The sequence below is a fragment of the Pseudopodoces humilis genome, chromosome 9 (genome assembly GCF_049639895.1).
Source record: "Pseudopodoces humilis isolate 2021_Gansu_Grassland_sample_001 chromosome 9, ASM4963989v1, whole genome shotgun sequence".
Taxonomy (NCBI): Eukaryota; Metazoa; Chordata; class Aves; order Passeriformes; family Paridae; genus Pseudopodoces; species Pseudopodoces humilis.
This window is the reverse complement of record NC_142208.1, coordinates 3,417,662-3,438,335: the sequence shown is the minus strand read 5'-3', so window position 1 is coordinate 3,438,335 and position 20,674 is coordinate 3,417,662. Positions and strand designations below refer to the sequence as shown.

Sequence of the window (20,674 nt, the reverse complement as noted above, 5' to 3'; positions counted from 1 at the left end):
GTTTTTATTTGGGTTTATTGTGTTAATAATTGAGAGGACACAGGATGATAAAACAAAATGAGCTCTCATAACCATAGCCCAACCTATTTGATAATGTCCTCTCCCATTTCCATGACTTCATCATCACTCACTGCATTATGTCTAAACATAGACTATAAACTCTCCGTAATTCGGTTTGCAAAGCATTATGCATATTTAGGGAGCTATCTAAATAATCTTAAATTAAGTTACAAAGCCAAGGGAAGAGCCAAGTCATGCCCTCACACACACAGGGCTGCCAGGAGAACATGGAAAACCTCAAGTTTTCCCGAGAAACGCAAACACAAAAACACATTTGTTGCACACTCATCACCACGTGGCCATCTGATAAATAATAACCATAAATATGATAAAATCTATCTCCAGTAAAGGGTTATCTGAGTACCAAGCCATGCTCAATACCCCAAACCATGCTGGAAACAGTTCTGCCCCTAAATACCCCCCAAAATCGTCTCCAGGGAGAGGGAAGAGGCTGAGCAGGAGAGAAATACACCCTGATTCCAACCTCTCCTGTTCTTAGGGCTTTTTTCCTATGACAGCATTGAACACAACATCCCAAAAGCAGCCAGGCAGCAAAAACCCCATAAGCAAACCTCTGGTGTGGGGGGAATTTGGGAAGCCAGCACAGAACTGCGCAGTGCAAATCCTCCACTTTTCCACTAGGAAGAAAATATTATTCAAGGATTATTTTAAAGCATTTTTTGTTTTTTTTTGTCATCAACAGAACAGATTCTGCACCTCAAAGTACTCTCTGTATTCAGAGGACTGAAAACTTTAAAACTTTCCATGAAAACCTTATATGTTTCCATGCAGTGCTGGGGGTGGAAACACATAATTCACAGAAAAACCATTTCAATGTGCAAAATTCAAAACTATGAAAAACCAGAGGAATTAAACCTGTGCCTTGAGAAAAGACTTAACCTTAAAAGGACAGAAGCTTCAAGTTGTTTTGGGAAACCAGTGAGGAGTATCTGCAACTATACAGCACGAGGAATTTGGCAGGAAAACTTGTTTAAAGGATGGCTTACTGCCTTGGAAAGATTTTTGTTTAAAAGAACAATTTAAGATATTAAAATATAGATGGACAAGTGAAAAACCTCCACTCCCCTTAGGTGTTATCCAGCCAAAATGTTCGAGTCCACCAGATAGTTCTGAAGAGGAGCAAGAAGAATTTGATAAGCATTTATCCATTGTGGTACCAAGTCACACCAGGAAGGAAAACAGGGATATTTCCCTCAGAACTCAGGATCAGCCGCTCTGAGGAGAGGGATGCTGGATGCACACAAGGGTTGATCCAGCTCAGTAACTCTGACAGCTGACACACACTGCCTTAAAAGTAAAAACCACAAATATACACAAAACATGCTCAGTTTGACACATGGAGAGTGAGAGAACCTGGAAAGAAGACAACACCAAACACAAGGAGCTGGGATTTGCAGAGCATCGGCAACATCTGTTAGAAGATTTTGACAAAGCCCTGCTCTGGTGCTCCCTAAGAAACCCCAGCACATCCTGTGACAAAGCAGAGGTGCTCAAGCACAGGTGCTGCCCTTCCTTTGTGCCCAGGATGTACCAACACCATTTTCCATCCTCCCAAGCACAGCTCCTGTGGAGAACCCCTCGTGCTGTACCAGCATTTACACCTGGGAGGAGGCTGTGACCACCTTCTCCCTGTTCCACAGCCACTCCATCTCCATCATTCCTTCTGTTTAAAATCCTCATTTATCCAGCAAACCATTGCCTCCAATTGCAGGAACTCTGGTTAGGGGAGGTTTATTCCAGTGCAGGGTTAACATCTTTCACCTCCTTTCTTTACCCAGGCAGAATTTTCCAGGCAAAAGCAGTCCACACAATTTTTAAGCAACCATATTTAGACAGTCTCTTTCTCTGAAACCATTTCTCCCACCAAAGTTTTTGTCTCTAAGTGTTGGAAAAAAGGAATAAAAAGGATCTTTCCCAGCCCTACCTTCCATGACGTAGACCAGGGAACCCACATCTCCCTCCTTGATGATGCAGCTGTCCTTGCCATACTCCACGGGGTACATACAATCCACAATCTCCTGGATCTGGGATAATTCCAGGTTCTTCATGAAGTCATTGTCAAGGATTGCTTCCTTTATTAGCTCCTTGGACCTGGGGCACAAAGAAATTTAAAAAAAATAAAAAAAAAATTTAAAAAAATCAGTGTTTTCCCTAAAAATGTGCAGAGAAGTCAAAGAAAAAAAATACACAAAGTAAATTAAACAAAGAGATGTGAACTTGCAATTATTTTTTGTAAACAAGCTTTAGATATGCCCAGCATTGAAATATAAATAGATTTCGTAGAGTTGCAAAATCCTCTTTTAGCTACAAGTTTCACATCTACAATAAACACAGCTACTTGGAATATCATCCATACACAAAACTGAAAGGAAGCACAAACAAGAGGGTAGCAGTATAGGTAGTATAACTTGGTTTATTATATTTTCCAATAATTATACAAACTGGAGCACACCAAAGGGTGACGCTGCACAGATTCTCTGAGTATTTATATTATATTGGCTTATTTATATTATATTGGCTACAGGAGGCATTTGGCACAAAATTCCTAAAGCCACTTGTGCAGGTGGACAACTGAGATGTTAAATCCTGATCTAGACCAAAACTAAAGCTCCTAAAACACCTCCAGCAGCTCCTCAGTCCTGACCCTGGGGGCTGAGCTGCTCACAGCCAGCAGTTTCCTGAGCAGTCAGGAGGGTTTCAGCTGTTGAAAGATGAAAATGAAGCAAACTTTTCAAATAAAAACACTTTAATGGGTCACATCTTCTTGAAAAAGAGCCAAACTGGGACTTGAGGAGACCCAAACCAGCCCAGCCTTGGGGATACCACGGTCCTTGCACAGCGTCAGAAGCAGCTCAGGGCTCCACCACCGCAGAGCCAGCTCAGCGATGTTTAAGATTCTTTTTATTCCTGTGATAGTTTGGAGGTTGTTTCAACACAGCTCATTCCTCTGGACACCAGAGGCCACCAGAACTGACCCTGCTGAGGGGCAGGAGGAGACAGGACCAGGCTGCCCAAGGATGAAGCAGGCTCAGGGCACCACAAAACCATTCCTGAGAGCTGGAATCTGCCTGCACACCAATCCCTGACTGCCACTCCGTCCCCTCCTGTGTGCAAATAAGGACCCTCAGGAAAACCTGCACCTGGGGGATGTCTTCCTTTCAGCACAGCTGGGGATCTGTAGGGCTGACTGGGTGCTGCATAACCCCATTTCCTCACCCCACCTCCTGTGCCAAGCCAGACAATGCTTTCCCTGCCGTGCCTTGACTCAACTCTTGACTGCTCTTCTGGTCTCAGCCTCCCCAAACCCTCATAACAGTGAGCTTGTTATTAATGTTACCCAGCTGCCCACCAAAGAAAGCCTAGTTAAAGCTTTTGTGTTCATCATGTCAACCTGCTTTCCAATTCCAGGCATTTATTTCATTCCAAGGCTCCAAATTTATTTTGTTTCTCCTTGATAAAGTCAGGCTTTCAAGAGGAGTTGCTGCAAGAATACCCAAAAAGACTGTAGGGAATTCCTGGCCCAAGTCAAACTTCCCTCTGGATGTAGAGATCCTCAGCACAAAACAGTGCTCTTCTTGTTGGAATTGAACATGGGAAAGGATTTGAGGAGGAATTGGGAAATTTGGTCCAAACAACAGCAAAGGAACCGGAAAACTCGGACTAAATCAGCTTAAAGGTCTTTTTCAACCTTTATGATTCTAGCTGGGGGAGAAGCAGCAAAATAGACCCAATATGAATAAATTTAGGGAATTCAAGAGCTTAATAATATTATCAATATTATATTAATAATAATAGTAATATAATATGATATCAGATGTGTAACAGAACATCTGAACCACCTGATTCAGTCTCTATCCTCGACACAGGAATATCAGAGCAAGCTCAGGGGCTCCTGAGTCATCCCAGCCCTTTTAACCACCCCACAAAATACATCATCACGAAGGAAAACATGTTGGCTGGGACATCAATGAAACACAGCTTCATCTCTGCCACATCAGAGCATCCTAAAATTAAATACCCACACGGAAAGGGCTGGATAATAACTCAGTCATGCTCAAATGTGAGCAAAATAGGCTTTATTAGTAGGGATAATTGGTTAAGATGAGACTTTGACTACAAAGCCTGTGAGAAAAGCACCTCCAGCTGCCCTTAAACAGTGCTGGCTGGAGGAGCAAAACCATCTTGCAAGCCAGCTGCTTATTTATGAGAGTATTTCATAGAATCCTGGACTGCTTTGGAAAAAAGTGTTAAAAATCATCTCCTTCCAGCCCTGCCACCACAGACTAAACCACCCTCCATAGTTTGGGAGCTCCAAACCCTTCCAGCAGGAAACATTCCATCCATCTTTTAGAATAAAGCAAGAAAAAAAGCTGAGTTTGACATACTTGAAAATGAGTTGGTACTAAAAATACAACGTCAGAGCTACAAGCAGAGCTCCTCTATTGTTCCCTGTGAGAGAATATTCGTCACTCTTAATAATTCAGAAAAATTACTCATGCACTGTGGCCTGCCAGCCCCTCACACTGGCATGTGCCAGGCCTTCAGCAACTTCCACATTATTTTATTATTATTATTATTATTAGCTTTTCTTTCCCTGTAATTCACAGGTGCCATTTCAGATAAAGAGGCTTTTTTCTATTGTGTTTATTCTAATGTACAATCCCAGGTGGGAAAAGCCCTCCCAGACCATCAGGCCCAATCCCCACCTTGTCACCAGCCCAGAAACACATGAACCTCAAAGCACATTAATTAACTCCTAGTCCTCAATTATTCCCTAATAGGTGCTTCTCCAAACCACACCATTCCTTAATCATCACCATTATTTCAAAACAGCAGCTATCCCACACACATGAATATAGGAATCTACCCTGTAATACAGAATAAAAAATATTTTAAATGGTTAAAAATCATACTCCTGCCACGGCAAATAAGTGCTTTAAACAAGATATAGCTGTTCCATTACCTCTTATTTTCCAACAGTATTTCTTCTGTACTTTCTGGTTCGGGTTTCTAATAGGAACAACGCACAAACAAAATAACCTGCAATATTTGTAAGGCAGCAGGACTGCTTCCAAATGAGCTTGTCTGAAGGAGAAGGGTTTCCATGAATATTTACTTAGCACTGGAGTCAATGTCTCTGCCTTCAGAGGGTCACTCAGAGTAGAAAGCAGTTATTGCCATCTTTCCTCTCCAGAGCAAGCAGCCTGGCACCAAGCCATCCCTGTTTTCCTGAAAGATTAATGACCAAATGTGCTGGAGACTTGATGAAGAGTTTAAAAAGAGGGCACAATCCTCTGTGATACATCCTGTCCCAAATCAGTTTAGGTCCATCACGGTAATTAATAAGGCAACAGGAGGAAGAAGCTAATTGCATTTGAATTTGCAGAAGTCATGCAAAAAGAACCTGAACAAGTTGCCTACAAGTACACCCAATGCACACAAACCTGGCTGTGCTGCCTCTCAGGGGCAAAGCACAGCCAGGGGTGTCCATCCACACACCTCCCACAGCTCTACTGGGGGTGCTCTGCTCCCCTAGCCCGACCACAGCCTGCCACCAGCACCCCCAACAAGCCAAAGAAATTCAGTTTTTTGCCCCAGCAAGCACAGAAGCCGTGCTGAGCTGTGGAAAGCTTTATGTTAAAGGTTTGCAGTGACCATAAAATGCTGGATTTCAAACCCTGCTGTGAACACCCACCGGCACAAAGGCGGAGATAAATAAAAATATTGGATTGTAGCAGATGGGAAATAAAACCCCTGAGATGCATCCCCAGGAGTGTGGGGAGCTTGAGGGATGGGGAATTCTGCCCCTCTGTCCCTGTGCTCAGGTGAGACCCCACATGCGGAGCTGCCCCAGCCCTGGGGCCCAGCACAGGAGGGACCTGGAGCTGCTGGAGAGAGTCCAGGGGAGGCACCAGGATGATCAGAGGGATGGAGCAGCTCTGCTGGGAGGAAAGGCTGTGGGAGATGGGATTGTTCAACCTGGAGATGAGAAGGCTCCAGGGAGACCTCAGCTCCTTCCAGTGCCTAAAGGGGCTCCAGGAGAGCTGGAGAAGGGACTTGGGACAAGGGATGGAGGGACAGGACAAGGGGGAATGAATTCCCACTTCCAGAGGGCAGGAATAGATGGGATATTGACAAGGAATTGTTCCCTGGGAGGGCAAGGAGGGGCTGGAATGGAATTCCCAGAGAAGCTGTGGCTGTCCCTGGATCCCTGGAGGTGTCCAAGGCCTGGCTGGATTTTGGGGCTTGGAGCAGCCTGGGATAGTGGAAGGTGTCCATGCCCATAGCAGGGGGTGGAACAGGGTGCGCTTTGAGGTCCCTTCAAGCCCAAACCATCCTGGGATGCTTTGCAGCCCAAGTTAATCCCCAGTGCTTTGCAAGGGGAAAATCAGTAAAGTAAATATCCAAGTAAATACCCAACCCTGCAGCACAGTCCGTTGTTATCCAACAGGAATTCCCTTTTTCCAAGGAACACAACCAATGCTCATCCCAGGCTCTTCCCTCACAGCAACAAAAGCCATGTTCCTTACGCTGGGTTTGTACCTTCTGGCACATACAATAAATATTAGAACACAAAGTTATTCTTCATCCCAAAAGGGCTCGTTTCAATGTGGAAAAGCCACTTGCTGGCTTTAAGGAAGGGAAGAATTTAGGAGCAGATGGAAAAACTTCTGACAGACCCCTCTAGGGATGCTTCTAGAAAGCAAAGCCCTCCCACCACACCCTGTTCTGGTGCAATCCCAGTTTGCATTGGAGCCTGCAGGAACCTGGGGGTCAAGGGGAGCTACCCAGGAATCATTCCCCAGAGAATCTGCTGCTGGCAAGAGCTGATCAAACAGCGGTGGATCAGGAAAAAGAGAAGAAATTAAGAGTTCAATTTAAAGATTATAGCAAAACAAGTCTGAATTTCAGGTTGTTCACCTTCACCACCACAGCTTTACAGCAAATATATTTGAAACTACCGTAAGGAAAGCAAAAAGCAAGGTACTGGTTGGACAGGCTGGAAGATGCCTGCAAAAAAGGGGAAGAAAAACCACACTTGGCAGTGACAGAAATAAGCAAGACCATTTTTTTAGCTGTTTCCATCTCAAAACTTTGAGCAAAACTTTTCAATATGCCAATTTTGGGGGGGAAAGAGTATTTTACCTTGAGTTTCCCCTACCAGGAATTAACAAATACTAGTAATAACCTAAATCTCCATATTTAGGAAGGAAATACCCACAGGAACTCGACCAAGCAGACAGAGAGAGCTCAAGCTTACAGCAGTAAAAATGCAGGGCCCTGGGAGATGAGAATTCCTGATTTACTCACACAATAAATCCTGCTCAAAGCTACTGCAACCAGTGGCACCTTTTTTTACAGTTATCACTGCTGTAAAAATCCAAATTATTTGTAGAAACTCATGCACAAAAGCACTATTTTTTGGGACCTTCCATTACCCTGCCCAAGGAATTAAGCTGATTTCAGAGATAAGAAGTATGGAAAAAATTCTGCAGCCTCTGCCCCCGAATCTGATGATGGATACAAGAATCCAGCCAATCCCTACAACAACCGTCTGTTTAAAATCCACACCGTGAAATGTTTAAAAGTGTTTACTTCTACAAAATGTGGCCATGGAAAAACAGAAAAAAACCCTTCCTTAAAAAGGGAAAACACAGCCAAGGATTGTGCCTGCTCCAGCTTGCCAGAAACTATCCAGCAAGATACGAATACACAGCAAGAAGTGTTAGACTGATATTTTTTTTTAAGCTGTCCCCAGACATACCTCCCTTTCCAAAGGGGGTTTCCATTCCAAGCAGCACAAAAAGCAGAGGCTGCGAGTTTCCAGCAGGGTTGGGGAAGCTTTTTGCTCAAAGCTCACCTTTGTAGAGCTTCTAATTCTGTTTTAAGCCCTCGTGTAGTTCAAAGAGGAGGTAAGACTGAAACACACCCAGCTCTGTTCTGGAACAGAATCCCAGAGTGGTTTGGATTGGAGGGACCTTAAAATCACCTCTTTCCACCCATTTTGGGCTGTCCCAAACACTTTCCACTATCCCAGGCTGCTCCAAGCCCCATCCAACCTGCCCTTGGACACTTCCAGGGATCCAGGGGCAGCCAGAGCTTCTCTGTGCCAGGACCTCTCCACCTTCACAGAGAAGAATTAATTCTGTCTGTGGAACCTGAATTTCCCCTGTGTCAGTCTGAACCCATTCCCTGTGTCCTGGCACCCCAGTTCCCAATGCAGAGCCCCTCTCCAGCTTCCCTGTATCCCTTCAGGCCCTGAAAGGAGCTGAGGAGTCTCCACACGCCCTTCCCTTCTCCAGGCTGAGCAGCCCCAGCTCTCCCAGCCTGGCTCCAGACGGAAGATGCTCCAGTCCCTTCAGTAATTTCAGGAGTTGTTCCAACAGTTCTGTGTCCTCCTCACATATCTCCATATGTGTACTCAACGTGATACTCCATGGGTATCTCCATAACTCATCTCCTGTGGCCTGGCCAGGCATCCAGAGGTTCCAAATTGGCAGCTGAGAACCACAAAGCCTTCAGTGATCCCAAAATAAGCATCAACAAGAGACAGCAGTCCAGACCTGTTCCTGTCACTCCTCCCTTCCCAGCAGGCTGGGTTATGGATTGTTGTCAGCTCCTAGGTTCCCATCTAAGAACCAGAGGTAGGAGCAGAACTTCCAGGATGATTATTTAATCCCTCAACCACCAGCCTGAAGCCCACACCATTCAGCAAAGCTGCTTTTGCAACTGAAGTGAAATTCTTGGTGCCAAGGCAAGGTGGAGGGTCCCTCCCTGTGAGTGTGTGGCTTTTAGTGCCACAGCTCCCAGGAACAAACCCCCAGCACAGAGCACTTCCTGAAGGGTGAAATGCTGGATATTGCCTTCAGATCCTAAAACCTGCAAGAGAACAAGCAGATCTTTTCATGACTCACTCCGAGGAGCAGAGGAGAGAAAAGCTCGGACCTTTGGGTAAGATCTGGGGCTTGTTTGGACTCCAGTGCCCTTAATAGCTGATAAGTCTGCCTTAGCTGTTTGTTTTGGCTCTGGATAAAGCCCACTTTGGATGTTCCTTCAAGGGAATTTTAAATATAACTCCAGAGAGCTATTCTTGTCTCAGTAACTGGGAATAAGAGTAGGATTCAAGTCTGCGACCGAGTAACGTGAAGGCCTTTAAATACTCTTGTGGATTTTCTTTACAATGCTTCCCTTTCCCACAACACACAACCCACAGCCCATCTTCAGGTTTTAGAGGAAATTTCTGAGCAGGAACTTAAGTATCTTCAGCAAGCCTCCTCCTGAACAGCTGGATGGAAGAATGTTCTTCGCAAGAGTCCACTAAAATTTTTAACCAAAATGCCAATTTAAAAAGAGGTTAAACAACTCTGCCCTGATCGAAACCTGTAAGCCAGGAAAATAGCTTTCACATTTCCAGGTTTTCTTGCACTTCAGTACAACTTGGAGTTCCAGAATCAAGTTGCTCTGCAGAGAATGTTGCTCAGACAGCTCCACTTAGGATTTCTAAATATATCAGTACACTGCTGTTCATTATATCATATTTTGGCACCCGACATTTAAAAAGAAAAATCATTTCAGCAAAAAAATATTCAAATCCCCTTTCACCTACGCTGAAAATTGTTGTTGGTATAAAAATACTGTAGGCAAGAGTTGGTTAACTTGCATTTTAATGTGTCTCACCCCACAGATCTTAATTTACCACCCTTTTTTAGGCTCCTATTTCGCATCCTACAAGGCCCCAGGTTTAGATACCAGAAATGTTGGCAAGCTCAGGCAGGCGAAGAAGTTGGCTCTTGCCAGCACAATTTGCCTCCTCCTGCACTCTCTGACAGCTCCGAGGAACTCCCACATGAGCTGCATTTTGAGAAACCACTACCAAGCCCTCAGAGAAGGATTAAGCAGCTCCTTGATTACCTGAAGCAAACAGCAGAAGCTTTGGGCAGCTAATGAGAGGTGTAAACACAAAATCAGAGAAGCATTTGGGTTGGAAAAGATCCTCAAGGCCATCAGGTCCAAGCTGTGTCTGATCCCCACCTTGTCCCCAGCCCAGAGCACTGAGTGCCACGTCCAGCCCTTCCCTGGACACCTCCAGGCATGGGGACTCCAAACCTCCCTGGGCAGCCCCTGCCAAGGCCTGAGCTCCCTTGCCATGGAGAAATTGTTCCAGAATTCTTCTAGAACACGTAGCAAAGTGATGGTGAAGGGGGATGGGTGTCTCTCAGGGATGCCTGGCCAAAACCAAGCAGACTTTTGAGGGCTGTTACCCCATGCATTTCACAGTTTCAGTGCTCACATCCAGCACAGCTGTGCTGGAGCCTTCTTGCACCTACAAAAATAGCAGAGAAAACACGTCCCCATATGTCTCCACACCCAAGGACCCAGAAACAACCCAAAATCCTCAAGAAGGAGCTCGGTGAACAAGACAGAGTCACAGAAACCCAGACAACACATCCTGAAAGTCACGACGATGCATCTTGAAAAGAACCATGTAGTTGAAAGGCAGGAGTTTCTCCATCCAAACCATTATCCATGTGGGCTTCCAGTCCTGGCAGCTCCATGCAGTGACCCCTGACTGGAGGCAAGGATGAGGAGGGGAGCTACATGGCAAATCCCACAGTTCCCCCAAGTTTATCAGTGCATTTGGAGGTCTTTGTGGCTCCCTGGGGATAAATGAAGGTGTGGACAGTGAGCTGCACCCATTCCCTGGAGAAGGGAGTTACTGATGGCCACCACGGAGACGGCTTCACCCTGGTGCAACAGGCAGGAAATCTGCCAAGGGAATGATAACCTAATTTACATAGATGCAGAAATCCAATTAGAGATCCTCTGAGCAGAGACAGCTCACTCTGCTCTCCTGGATTACAGGCTGAGAACATTTCAGGAGCGCCTCCAAATGCACCGTGGGCCAGGAGAGATGGATGTGCTCTGCAAAAGCACTTTGCTCCTCCCTGACATAAACACATCCACAGGGAATGCTGTCAAAGCCAGGGAAATAGACAGCTGCTCCAGTGAAAGTTCAGGAAGGGGATTCACAGGAATTGTGATGGATGGGGAGGAGAGAAAAGCGACAGAGACTTCACATCCCTCACTCTGATTCACCCAACACTTGTGATGGATGGGACTGTCACCAGGGAAGTCCCATCAGCTCTCTCCAGCCTGGAGAAATCCCTGGCTGAAGTGCCATAGGCGTGTGGCAATGGAATGCTGCAGACAGTGCTTGGAGCCTCAGTCTTCCAATAAATATTCTCAGGGATCTTAGAGAGAACCATTTCTTCCCAGTTCACGAGTCAGCAGGAGGCCTGACGTTTGCAGGCAGGCTTTGGGACATAAATATTTGCAAGACGTGTGGCATTATCCAAATAACTTCCCGCTGCCAAGCACCAAGGAGCAGCCAGGATGGAAGGGCAAGACGTGCCTCCTCCCAGAAGGGTCACTCCGGGATGCAGCCGTGGGAGCACATCCTGCAGGCTCTGTCTAGCCTGCCAATAAACCAGATTAGAGCTGGACAAGCACCTTGTGGCAGGCAAGATGAACTCTGAGCAGCCACACAACTTGATAGCATTTAACTGGAGAAAGAGCAGCAGCAGGAAGCTCAGGAGGTGTCTGTGGAAAAGCAGGAGGATGGGGCTGGGAGCAGGGCAGTGCTGCTGCTTTCCTTCTGCTCAAAGGTAGGTGGGGGAGAGGTTGACACATTCCAAATATTATTTTCTCATCCCTATTTCTATTGCATGAGCATTGACCGTGACAATCCCACTGAGTTTTGAAGAACAGTGCAAACAACAACTGCTCCGCACAACTCCCTGACAGGAATCCAGGGAACAGGGACAGGACAAGGGGAAACGGCCTCAAGCTGTGCCAGGGGAGGCTCAGGTTGGACACCAGGAGGAATTTCTCCATGGCAAGGGAGCTCAGGCCTTGGCAGGGGCTGCCCAGGGAGGTTTGGAGTCCCCATGCCTGGAGGTGTCCAGGGAAGGGCTGGACGTGGCACTCAGTGCTCTGGGCTGGGGACAAGGCGGGGATCGGGCACAGGGTGGACTTGATGACCCTGGAGGGTGTTTCCAACCTTAATGACTCTGTGGTACTAAAACAAAACAGGGCTTTTGCTCATCTTGGTTTAGGAATTCCACCAAGAATCCCATGGTTGTAGTGTTGCCTTTGGCTTCAATCAAAAAAAAAAAACAAAAAACCCAAACTCTGAAGCACTCAGCACTGTCCTCATGGAGGGGAGATCCCACAGCCACAGAAGGGATGCCCAGCACAGCAGGAATCAGAGCAGCACAAGGCAGACACCTCCAGAGAAACCCTCCCACCAAAAAAAACCACAACACAAAAAACTCAACCCCAGGCATGGAAAGCTCCAATCTCAGGGCTTTCAAGTCTTCATAAAATCTTGGATTGTAAAGAACAATCTGCAGGGGGCAATTGGTGGTGGGTTGGGGACTCAGAGAAATTTCCCTAATTCCCATAAACCATATGAGACAAACTCCAGGGATGCCTGCAATCATCCAGCCACATAATAAACACAAGACAGAAACTTAAAGGAATTGTTTTGAAGAATAATTGTGACAAATGTGCTAGGAGAAAGCAGGCACCAAATTCTGATGGAAGGCAAGGGAAAGATGAAGAGGTTTGAATTTGAAGGATTTTAGGAGACAGCCCTTTTCTTTGATCAAAATAACTCTCCTCCAGAGGTACTGAAAGTTTCCAGGAATTTCAGCCTGGAAGGATACTGAAGGGGAAACATCCTATTTCTGGCAAATGGGAAGATATTTTTGAACAAGTAGTAACCTTACATTTCATGGCATCACTTGTCCTCAGGGAATCCTAACAGGAATGGACATACGGAGGTAAAAGAAGGATGCAGCGGTACAAAAGGTGCTGCCCAAGGAAAGCAAAGGAGTGGCATGGAGACTGGGGAAATCACAGAACCAGTTAGGCTGGAAAAGCCCTCCAGGATCATCCAGTCCTTGGAGCCTGGGCCCAATGCCCACCTTGTCCCCAGCCCAGAGCACTGAGTGCCACGTCCAGCCCTTCCCTGGACACCTCCAGGCATGGGGACTCCAAACCTCCCTGGGCAGCCCCTGCCAAGGCCTGAGCTCCCTTGCCATGGAGAAATTCCTCCTGGTGTCCAACCTGAGCCTCCCCTGGCACAGCTTGAGGCCGTTTCCCCTTGTCCTGTCCCTGTTCCCTGGCAGCAGAGCCCGACCCCCCCTGGCTGTCCCCTCCTGTCAGGGAGTTGTGCAGAGCCAGAAGGTTCCCCTGAGCCTCCTTTGCTCCAGCCTGAGCCCCTTTCCCAGCTCCCTCAGCCCCTCCTCACAGGTTTCACGCTCCAGACCCTGAACAAGTTTTGGAGATTACTCACTATGGTCTTTAGGAGCAGCTGTGACCTCCTGGTGTTACAGCCTGGCAAGCCAGAACCCCAGCGTGGGATCCACGGAGATATTCCCAAGGGAAGGCTTTCCCACTTACAAAGGGCCATTTCAAGGGGAGACAGGAGCAGCACTTGTTTTCTGGAGGACAGACAGCAACAGGCATAAAGGCACATGGCTCTCCTGCCCCACTCAGCAAGCCAGGAAAGCCCCAAAATGCACAGCTCAAATGTGCTGCCACACTGCTGCCCAGAACCACAACAGAAAACCTTTGTTTCACAGGAAAGCTCCAAACAGGGAACCAGAGAGAAGAACCGTGTCTCAAGGCTGAGAACTGTGACAGGAAAAACAAGCCAGAGGAGGGCAGAGAGTTAAGTTACCTTTATCTGCACCACATGTGCAGAAAACAAAGTTTGCTCCCATAATGTACCACTGAGATTTCTTTCCTTCCCTGGCATTACTATCCTGCACTTAAGTCTCCCCTTTTCCACCACCCTCGTGTCTCGTCACCTTCCCACACCATCTCCCAACTCCAAAATGCTTGTTCCCATTGCAGCAACTCTAGCTCTTGTTCCTTTTTCGTCCAAGTTCCTCATTTGACATTCCTAGTGCAGAGCACCATGGATTTCTCTTCCTTTTCCTTCCACCATCCTCACAAATGCTTTCTCCCCCGCTTCTGTTCCCCCTGCAAGTCCCTGCCCCTCTCACTGTTTCACTGCTCCCATGGGGCAGTTGAACAAATATCAGCCAAAACAAAGCAGAAAGCTGAGCCCCAGGCCAGGAAAAATACTCAGGTTGCAAAGGGGCTGAAAGGAGCCAGAAGGAGCCCAAGGGTTTCATGTGGCAGAAGAGGAAAAGAAGGAGGAAATAGAAATGTGCCTTCCATCAGATTTGGTGGGATATTGGGAATAAATCCTTCCCTGGGAGGGGGGAAGCCCCTGGCACAGGGTGCCCAGAGCAGCTGTGGCTGCCCCTGGATCCCTGGCAGTGTCCAAGGCCAGGTTGGACAGGGCTTGGAGCAGCCTGGGATAGTGGAAGGTGTCCCTGCCCATGGCAGGGGTGACACTGGATGGGGTTTATGGTCCCTTCCCACCCAAACCCTTCTGTGATTCCATGATAATGAGGGGAAGAAAACCCAACAAAACCACAAAAAAAGCAGAACAGGACATCAGTACATCACAAGGAGACAGAAATAGTGTTTCTTCCAATAAGGCACATGTGGGTTTCTAGGGAAACAGTTCCTTTCCTCTGTCCCCAATATTTCACGAGACTAGGAAAGAAACCTCGTTCACATTCTGAAAAGCACTGCTACAACTCTTCCGTGTTCTGAGTCTGTTCCACGCTCCGAGGCTGCATTGAGGAAATATTTACATGAAGGAATACACAGAAAGAGCTAAAAAGAGATAGAGAAAACGTGCCTGCCAAGGAGCAGAGTTATTTCTGTGGAGGAAACAGGAACTACTGGAAGGAACTGAAATAATTCAGATTCAGTTTAATCCCAACAGGCCCAGGAAGTAACATTTGAGATTTAAGTGCATTTTAAAGATAACAATTCTTTTTTAAAGTCAAAAGCAGGCACAAGCTGTTTGCATAAAGGCTAATATCACATATATTCAGGAGTGCAGGTGATTGGAAAGATCAGCCCAAGCTGGTGTTAAACACTGAACAACAAAATCAACTGGCACTGGAATTCTTGGAAAACACAACTTCCTTTACTGAGTTTAAGGAAAAAACATTCCAGCCTTTCAAGTCAGTAAGAAAACAGCACAACTTTGAGCATTCTTTTTTAAAATCTAAATTCAGCCTGCTCACCCAAACAGCAAGAGCAGCCAGATCTAAATGGAAAACTCAAACCCAAAGAAAAGCAGCCAAACCTTGTGGTCATTGTTCATCCTGGGGCCTGCACTTCCACATCTCCTTTTGCAGGAAGTTTGAATAAATCCTTTATTTCCAATGGAATTCAGTTCATTTACCCCTATTTCACCCACTAAGATCCACCTTATCTGAAATGAAACACTTCTGCTCACCTAACAAAGCACTTCAGGCAGCTGTGATGCACAGGCAGATTTTGGAAAACTATTTTAACTGTGTCCCTACGAGACAATTTCTCCCCAGGAAAGAGAACTCCTGGGATTCTCCATTATGGAACACTAAGAAGTGTTAATAATAATCCACCTCTTCCAGCTAAGGGAACTGGGACATTCTGCTCACTCAGACCCACTTTGTAACGCCAGGACAAGGGGGAATGGCTTCCCACTGCCAGAGGGGAGGGATAGGCAGGATTTTAGGAAGGAGGGTGGGGAGGCCCTGCCCAGAGAAGCTGTGGAAGTGCCCAAAGCCAGGTTGGACTCTGGGGCTTGGAGCAGCCTGGGACAGTGGAAGGTGTCCCTGTCCATGGCAGGGGTGGCACTGCATGGGCTTTAAGGTCCCTTCCAACCCAAACCATTCCGTGATTCCATGATTTTCCCCATCTATTCCATGAATAAAATGATCAGGTCTTTAATAATCTGTATATTATATTATACCTGATGTCCTTTAGGTGCAGTGGTTCTTAAATAGGTGCCAGAAGTAACATTAAGATTTAAATTCCCATGGTTTTTCCCTCTCCAGCGTGCAGTTCCAGCAGCTGGCAGCTTCCACTTCCCATCACAGATCCACTGAGGCTGGAAAAGCCCTCTAAGGTTGAATCCAACCATCAGCTCCACACCACCACATTCATTACATGTCCCCAGGTGCCACATCCAGGCCTTCCTTGGACACCTCCAGGGATGGGGACTCCACCACCCTTCCAATGCCTGACCACCCTTTCCATGGAAAAGTTTTTCCTTTATCCAATCTAAACCTCCCCTGGCACAGTTTGAGGCCAACTTCACAAGGTGCTCAACCATCCCAGCATTTCCTTCTTCCCAAACTGTAACTCCTGCAGGAAACCTCAGGAATACAACACTTTCCACCTGCCAGTTTAATGGATCTGCTTTTTTTTTGGCAGCCATCCCAAGAAGCTGGTATATGTGGTGGTATTCTCTCCAAATCCTACTTGGACAATTTGCCTTCCTGCTCAAGGAATAAAATCTAACAGTTCTTCTCTGTGCTGGTTAATAAATCTGCATGCTGCTTTCAGGGTTTTTTTGTTTCCCAGTAGAGAGACAAGGCTGTTCTATTTATAAAGGTCAAGTAAATTGTGTGCAGTCTGTGGAGCCTTAACATCTCTGTGTTATTAAAACAGAATATTTCATTTAAATAGCCCCTTTCAGAGAGAAAAAGAAATTTCTCCTAATAACATCACTTCTCCCCTCCATTCTAAGTTAAGGTCTATGCACACAGAGGAGAATGCAAGTGTTTGCTTGTTCTTCACTCAAACAACTATTATTTTTTAAACACTCTATAACACTTTTACAGGTTGTTTGGATAAGCCACTACTTTAAATCCTGTTTGGCTGGCATGCCAGGAAAAAGCCTGGCATTATCTTGTGGGCAGGGAGAAAAGCTGCCAGGAACAGCAAACGGGATTGGGGCTGAGGAGAGGGTTAAACAAGGTTTAAGAGCCTTAACCTGGACAAAAACTTTGTCTCAAACATATCAGACACATCTCTGCCATCTTCCTGTACTGGAATGATGTCCTGAGGGACTGGTCCTTCCACATGAATTTCACATGAGGTCAGACAAGGATTCAAGAGCTGCCAATGCTCAAGCCTTCCTCAGTTCTGTGAGAAGCACCGGACTGGTTTAATCTTTATCCGCTTAACAACAACTGCAAATAAACAGGTTTTGTGGTCAGAGTGATGATCATGGCACAGCAAAATGGGGCAGACAGCTTAAATCCGAGGTAACGGTACCCGTGGAGCTGCTGGCACCGCACAAAGCCCATGCAGGCCCCCAGGAACATGGCAAACCAAGGAGCAAACACAAATCCCATCTAAGCCCATCCCAATAACAGCATTCCCAGCTGAACGCTGCCTGCACTGAAAGCACAGCACAGGAGACATTCTTCAGCTGGACCTACATAGGAACCTGAATTCCTGATGGCATTTTGTGTTTGATGATCCCCACCGTGGGCTGGTGGGTGGCTGAGAGCTGAGAGCTGTCCTGCACCGAGCCAACGTCAAAGAACACAGGTACAACCAAAAACAGAGCTGAGCAAGGGATCCCTGAGGTTGGTTATCATACTCTCCCCCAGAGCAGCTCAGGGAAGTCTGTAAAGGCAGGACCAAGAAGTGCCAGGCAGAATTACTCCCTGCAGGTGCTCTAATTCCATTTTTCTGGACAGATACGCCCAGCACTGCCAGCTAGAAGCTCAGCAACAAAAACCCCAAGAGACCAGCTCTGCCCCCCAACACTCAAGCTGGGCTCCACAAAGGCTTTAGATTAACAAAAGAAAAACCAACCCAAAAAAAAAAAAAAAAAAACCACTTGAAGTTTCTAACCTGAGCTTTAATTATTCCAAATTCTTCACCTCATTAGCACACCTCTAACAGACATAAACCAAATTTTAGAGATTGCTGTGTGATTTACTCTCGAGTTACTAGGAAAATAAAGCCTTAAACAAACCTGTCATTAACCTGTATCTGCCTTAACGTTTTTTCCTTAGGTGGAAATTTGAGGAAAGCTTTTCTGCCTGTGAAAATCAATGTCCCTTAAATGAGAATGCTGGAATTTTAAGTGTCCTGTTTTTGTTAAAGACTGCGCCTTGCTATTTAATCAGGAATGAAAAGTAATTTCTAATCACTGAGTGCCCATGCTTATGAAGCAATTATAGTTAAGGCATTCTTTGGGATAGAAAAACTCATCAGCACTGAAAGCCAGACAGATCAATGCCTGAAGTGATGGGCAGAGCAAACCTTGTGCTGAGCACAATTCTCTCCTCCTCGGATACAACACTGGGTGCCCCAAACTCCCCAACTTGTCGTAAATTAGGAAGCAAAAACATATGAACAGCATAAGTACATCTGAAGAGGAGAAAATAAAGGAATAAATGAACTTCTACTGCTCTCTGGCCACCCCTGAGGCTGCAAGCAGCACTTCAAGCAGGCTGATGAAATCCTCGTCAAAGGCAGCAGAGGAGTGTTGTGATCTGCACACTCCCTCTCCTAATCTGTTCTGGCAAGGCGATTACAGGAGCTGCTTCCTTTAAAAGAAGTCAAATTTATGCACACACGAATAAAGGGCTAACTGTACAATCAGTCCCAACAGCAGTGCCAGAAAAAGAGCCTGCTGCAAGAGGAAAATGGGATGCAAAACGCAGCATGGAAGGGAAGATGCTGATTTTTCAGCTCCTGCTTTATATGGATCAATAAGGCCACAGTGGTCGTAGAATTCTGGAATGGTTTGGGCTGGAAGGGACCTTAAAGCCCATCCAGTCCCACCTCTGCCATGGGTAGGGACACCTTCCACTATCCCAGGCTGCTCCAAGCCCCAAACCCCAACCTGGCCTTGGGCACTTGGGATCCAGGGGCAGCCACAGCTTCACTGGGCACCCTGTGCCAGGGCCTGTCCACCCTCCCAGGGAACAATTCCTTCCCAATATCCCATCTATCCCTGCCCTCTGGCACTGGGAAGCCATTCCCTCTTGTCACACTACCATTTGTAATGAATCTCACTCCATGTTTCCTGTAGCTCCATCAGGCCCTGGAAGGCCACTACAAGGTCAGCCCAAAGCTTCTCCTCTCCAGGCTGAACAATCCCAGCTGTCCCAGCCTTTCCTCCCAGCAGAGCTGCTCCATCCCTCTGATCATCCTGGTGCCTCCCCTGGACTCTCTCCAGCAGCTCCAGGTCCCTCCTGTGCTGGGCCCCAGGGCTGGGGCAGCTCTGCAGGTGGGGTCTCACCTGAGCACAGGGACAGAGGGGCAGAATCCCCCCCTCCCCTGCTGCCCACGCTGGGGCTCAGCCCAGGGCATGGGGGGATCTCTGGGTCCCAGCTCTCACCCCCAGCACCCCCAGGTCCTCCTCCAGGGCTGCTCCAGCTGCTCATCCCCAGCCTGGATCGATCCCAGGGGCTGCCCTGACCCAGCACCTGGCCTGGTTGAACCCTCTGCAATTCCCAAGGGCCCCCATGGAGAAGAGTTTGGGGGGTTCAGGGTTTTGTGCCTCAGCCAGCCCGTGCAGGCAGTGCCAAGGAAGGGCTGAGGAGGGAACAGGCTCTGCGTGCCCAGCACTCACCTTTTCCATGTTCAGCTGGGACAGATGTCCCTCCCCTACTGCTCCCCATCACTCTTCTCGCAGGGAACATAAGCCACCAACAGCCAAGACATTTGCAGACAGCCCAAGAAGCAGTTTTGAGGGTGTGAGGGGGAGGGCCAAAAGCAGAAATCTGTTTACTTGGCACCTAAATATAACCCAGTTAACTCAGCAAACATTTTCTCTCTACTACATTGCTATTTTGTCTGTGTGCAGAGGCTGCAAGGAACCAGCTGCAGCATCACCAGTTGATTACATTCTCTGATGAGAAATTTGCTTTTGTTCCTCAGCAGAAATTTCTGCCACTACGTGCCCGTGACCACTCTCCTGAGTCTTGGGTACAAAAATTCAGTTTTCTGCTAAAGCAGAAAGAAGGAGCTTTTCACCTCAGCTTTACACAAAGGAGCTCAGCTCAGCCATGCCTGGCCAGGAATCAAGCCCCTGATAATCAAACAGGACACATCAGGTGGCTGCTCTTCCAGGCTGGCCACAGGCTGATTAATTATTTCATTCCACACCAGGTTTATTAAGTTCTCTCATTCCACACCAGGTTAATTAATTCTTTTATTCCACACAAGCCAGCTGCTGCTAAAAGGGAGGTTTCTCAACCAGCTGCATTCAGAGTAAAGGCTGGTGCTCAGAAAAGCCTTCATGGACAGTAACCAAAAATACAATTGGGAGTTTTTAGATCTTTGTTCAAGAAGCATTATAACCCTTCAGAGCACTTTCAGGGGGGTTTTGCCTTTTTGTTACTTTTTTTTTTTTTGTAATAGGCTTGCACACCTGGACACCTGTAGCATGTAGAGGAAAACTTCTTTTCATTATGAAAATTAGAATGGAATCATAGAAGCCCAGACTAGTTTGGGTGGGAAGGGACCTTAAAGCTTATCCCATAACACCCCCTGCCATGGGCAGGGACACCTCCCACTATCCCAGGCTGCTCCAAGCCCCAAAGTCCAACCTGGCCTTGGACACTTCCAGGGATCCAGGGGCAGCCACAGCTGCTCTGAGCACCCTGTGCCAGGGCCTGCCCACCCTCCCAGGGAACAATTC

At 46.9% G+C, this 20,674-nt stretch overlaps 1 protein-coding gene across 5 annotated transcripts in view; it reads right to left on the bottom strand.

Annotated features, from left to right (window-relative positions):
• Positions 1–20,674, bottom strand: part of PRKG1 (protein kinase cGMP-dependent 1) — a 362,401-nt gene that overhangs the window by 302,257 nt on the left and 39,470 nt on the right. For 4 of the 5 annotated variants that reach the window (XM_014259495.2, XM_005530727.3, XM_088059523.1 and 1 more), the window contains exon 2: positions 2,006–2,172. In XM_014259495.2, the coding sequence (XP_014114970.2) occupies positions 2,006–2,172 (167 nt within the window). Of the gene's footprint in view, positions 1–2,005; positions 2,173–19,603; positions 19,662–20,674 lie in introns of those variants that run through there. The other variant, XM_088059525.1, reaches the window with a different exon arrangement.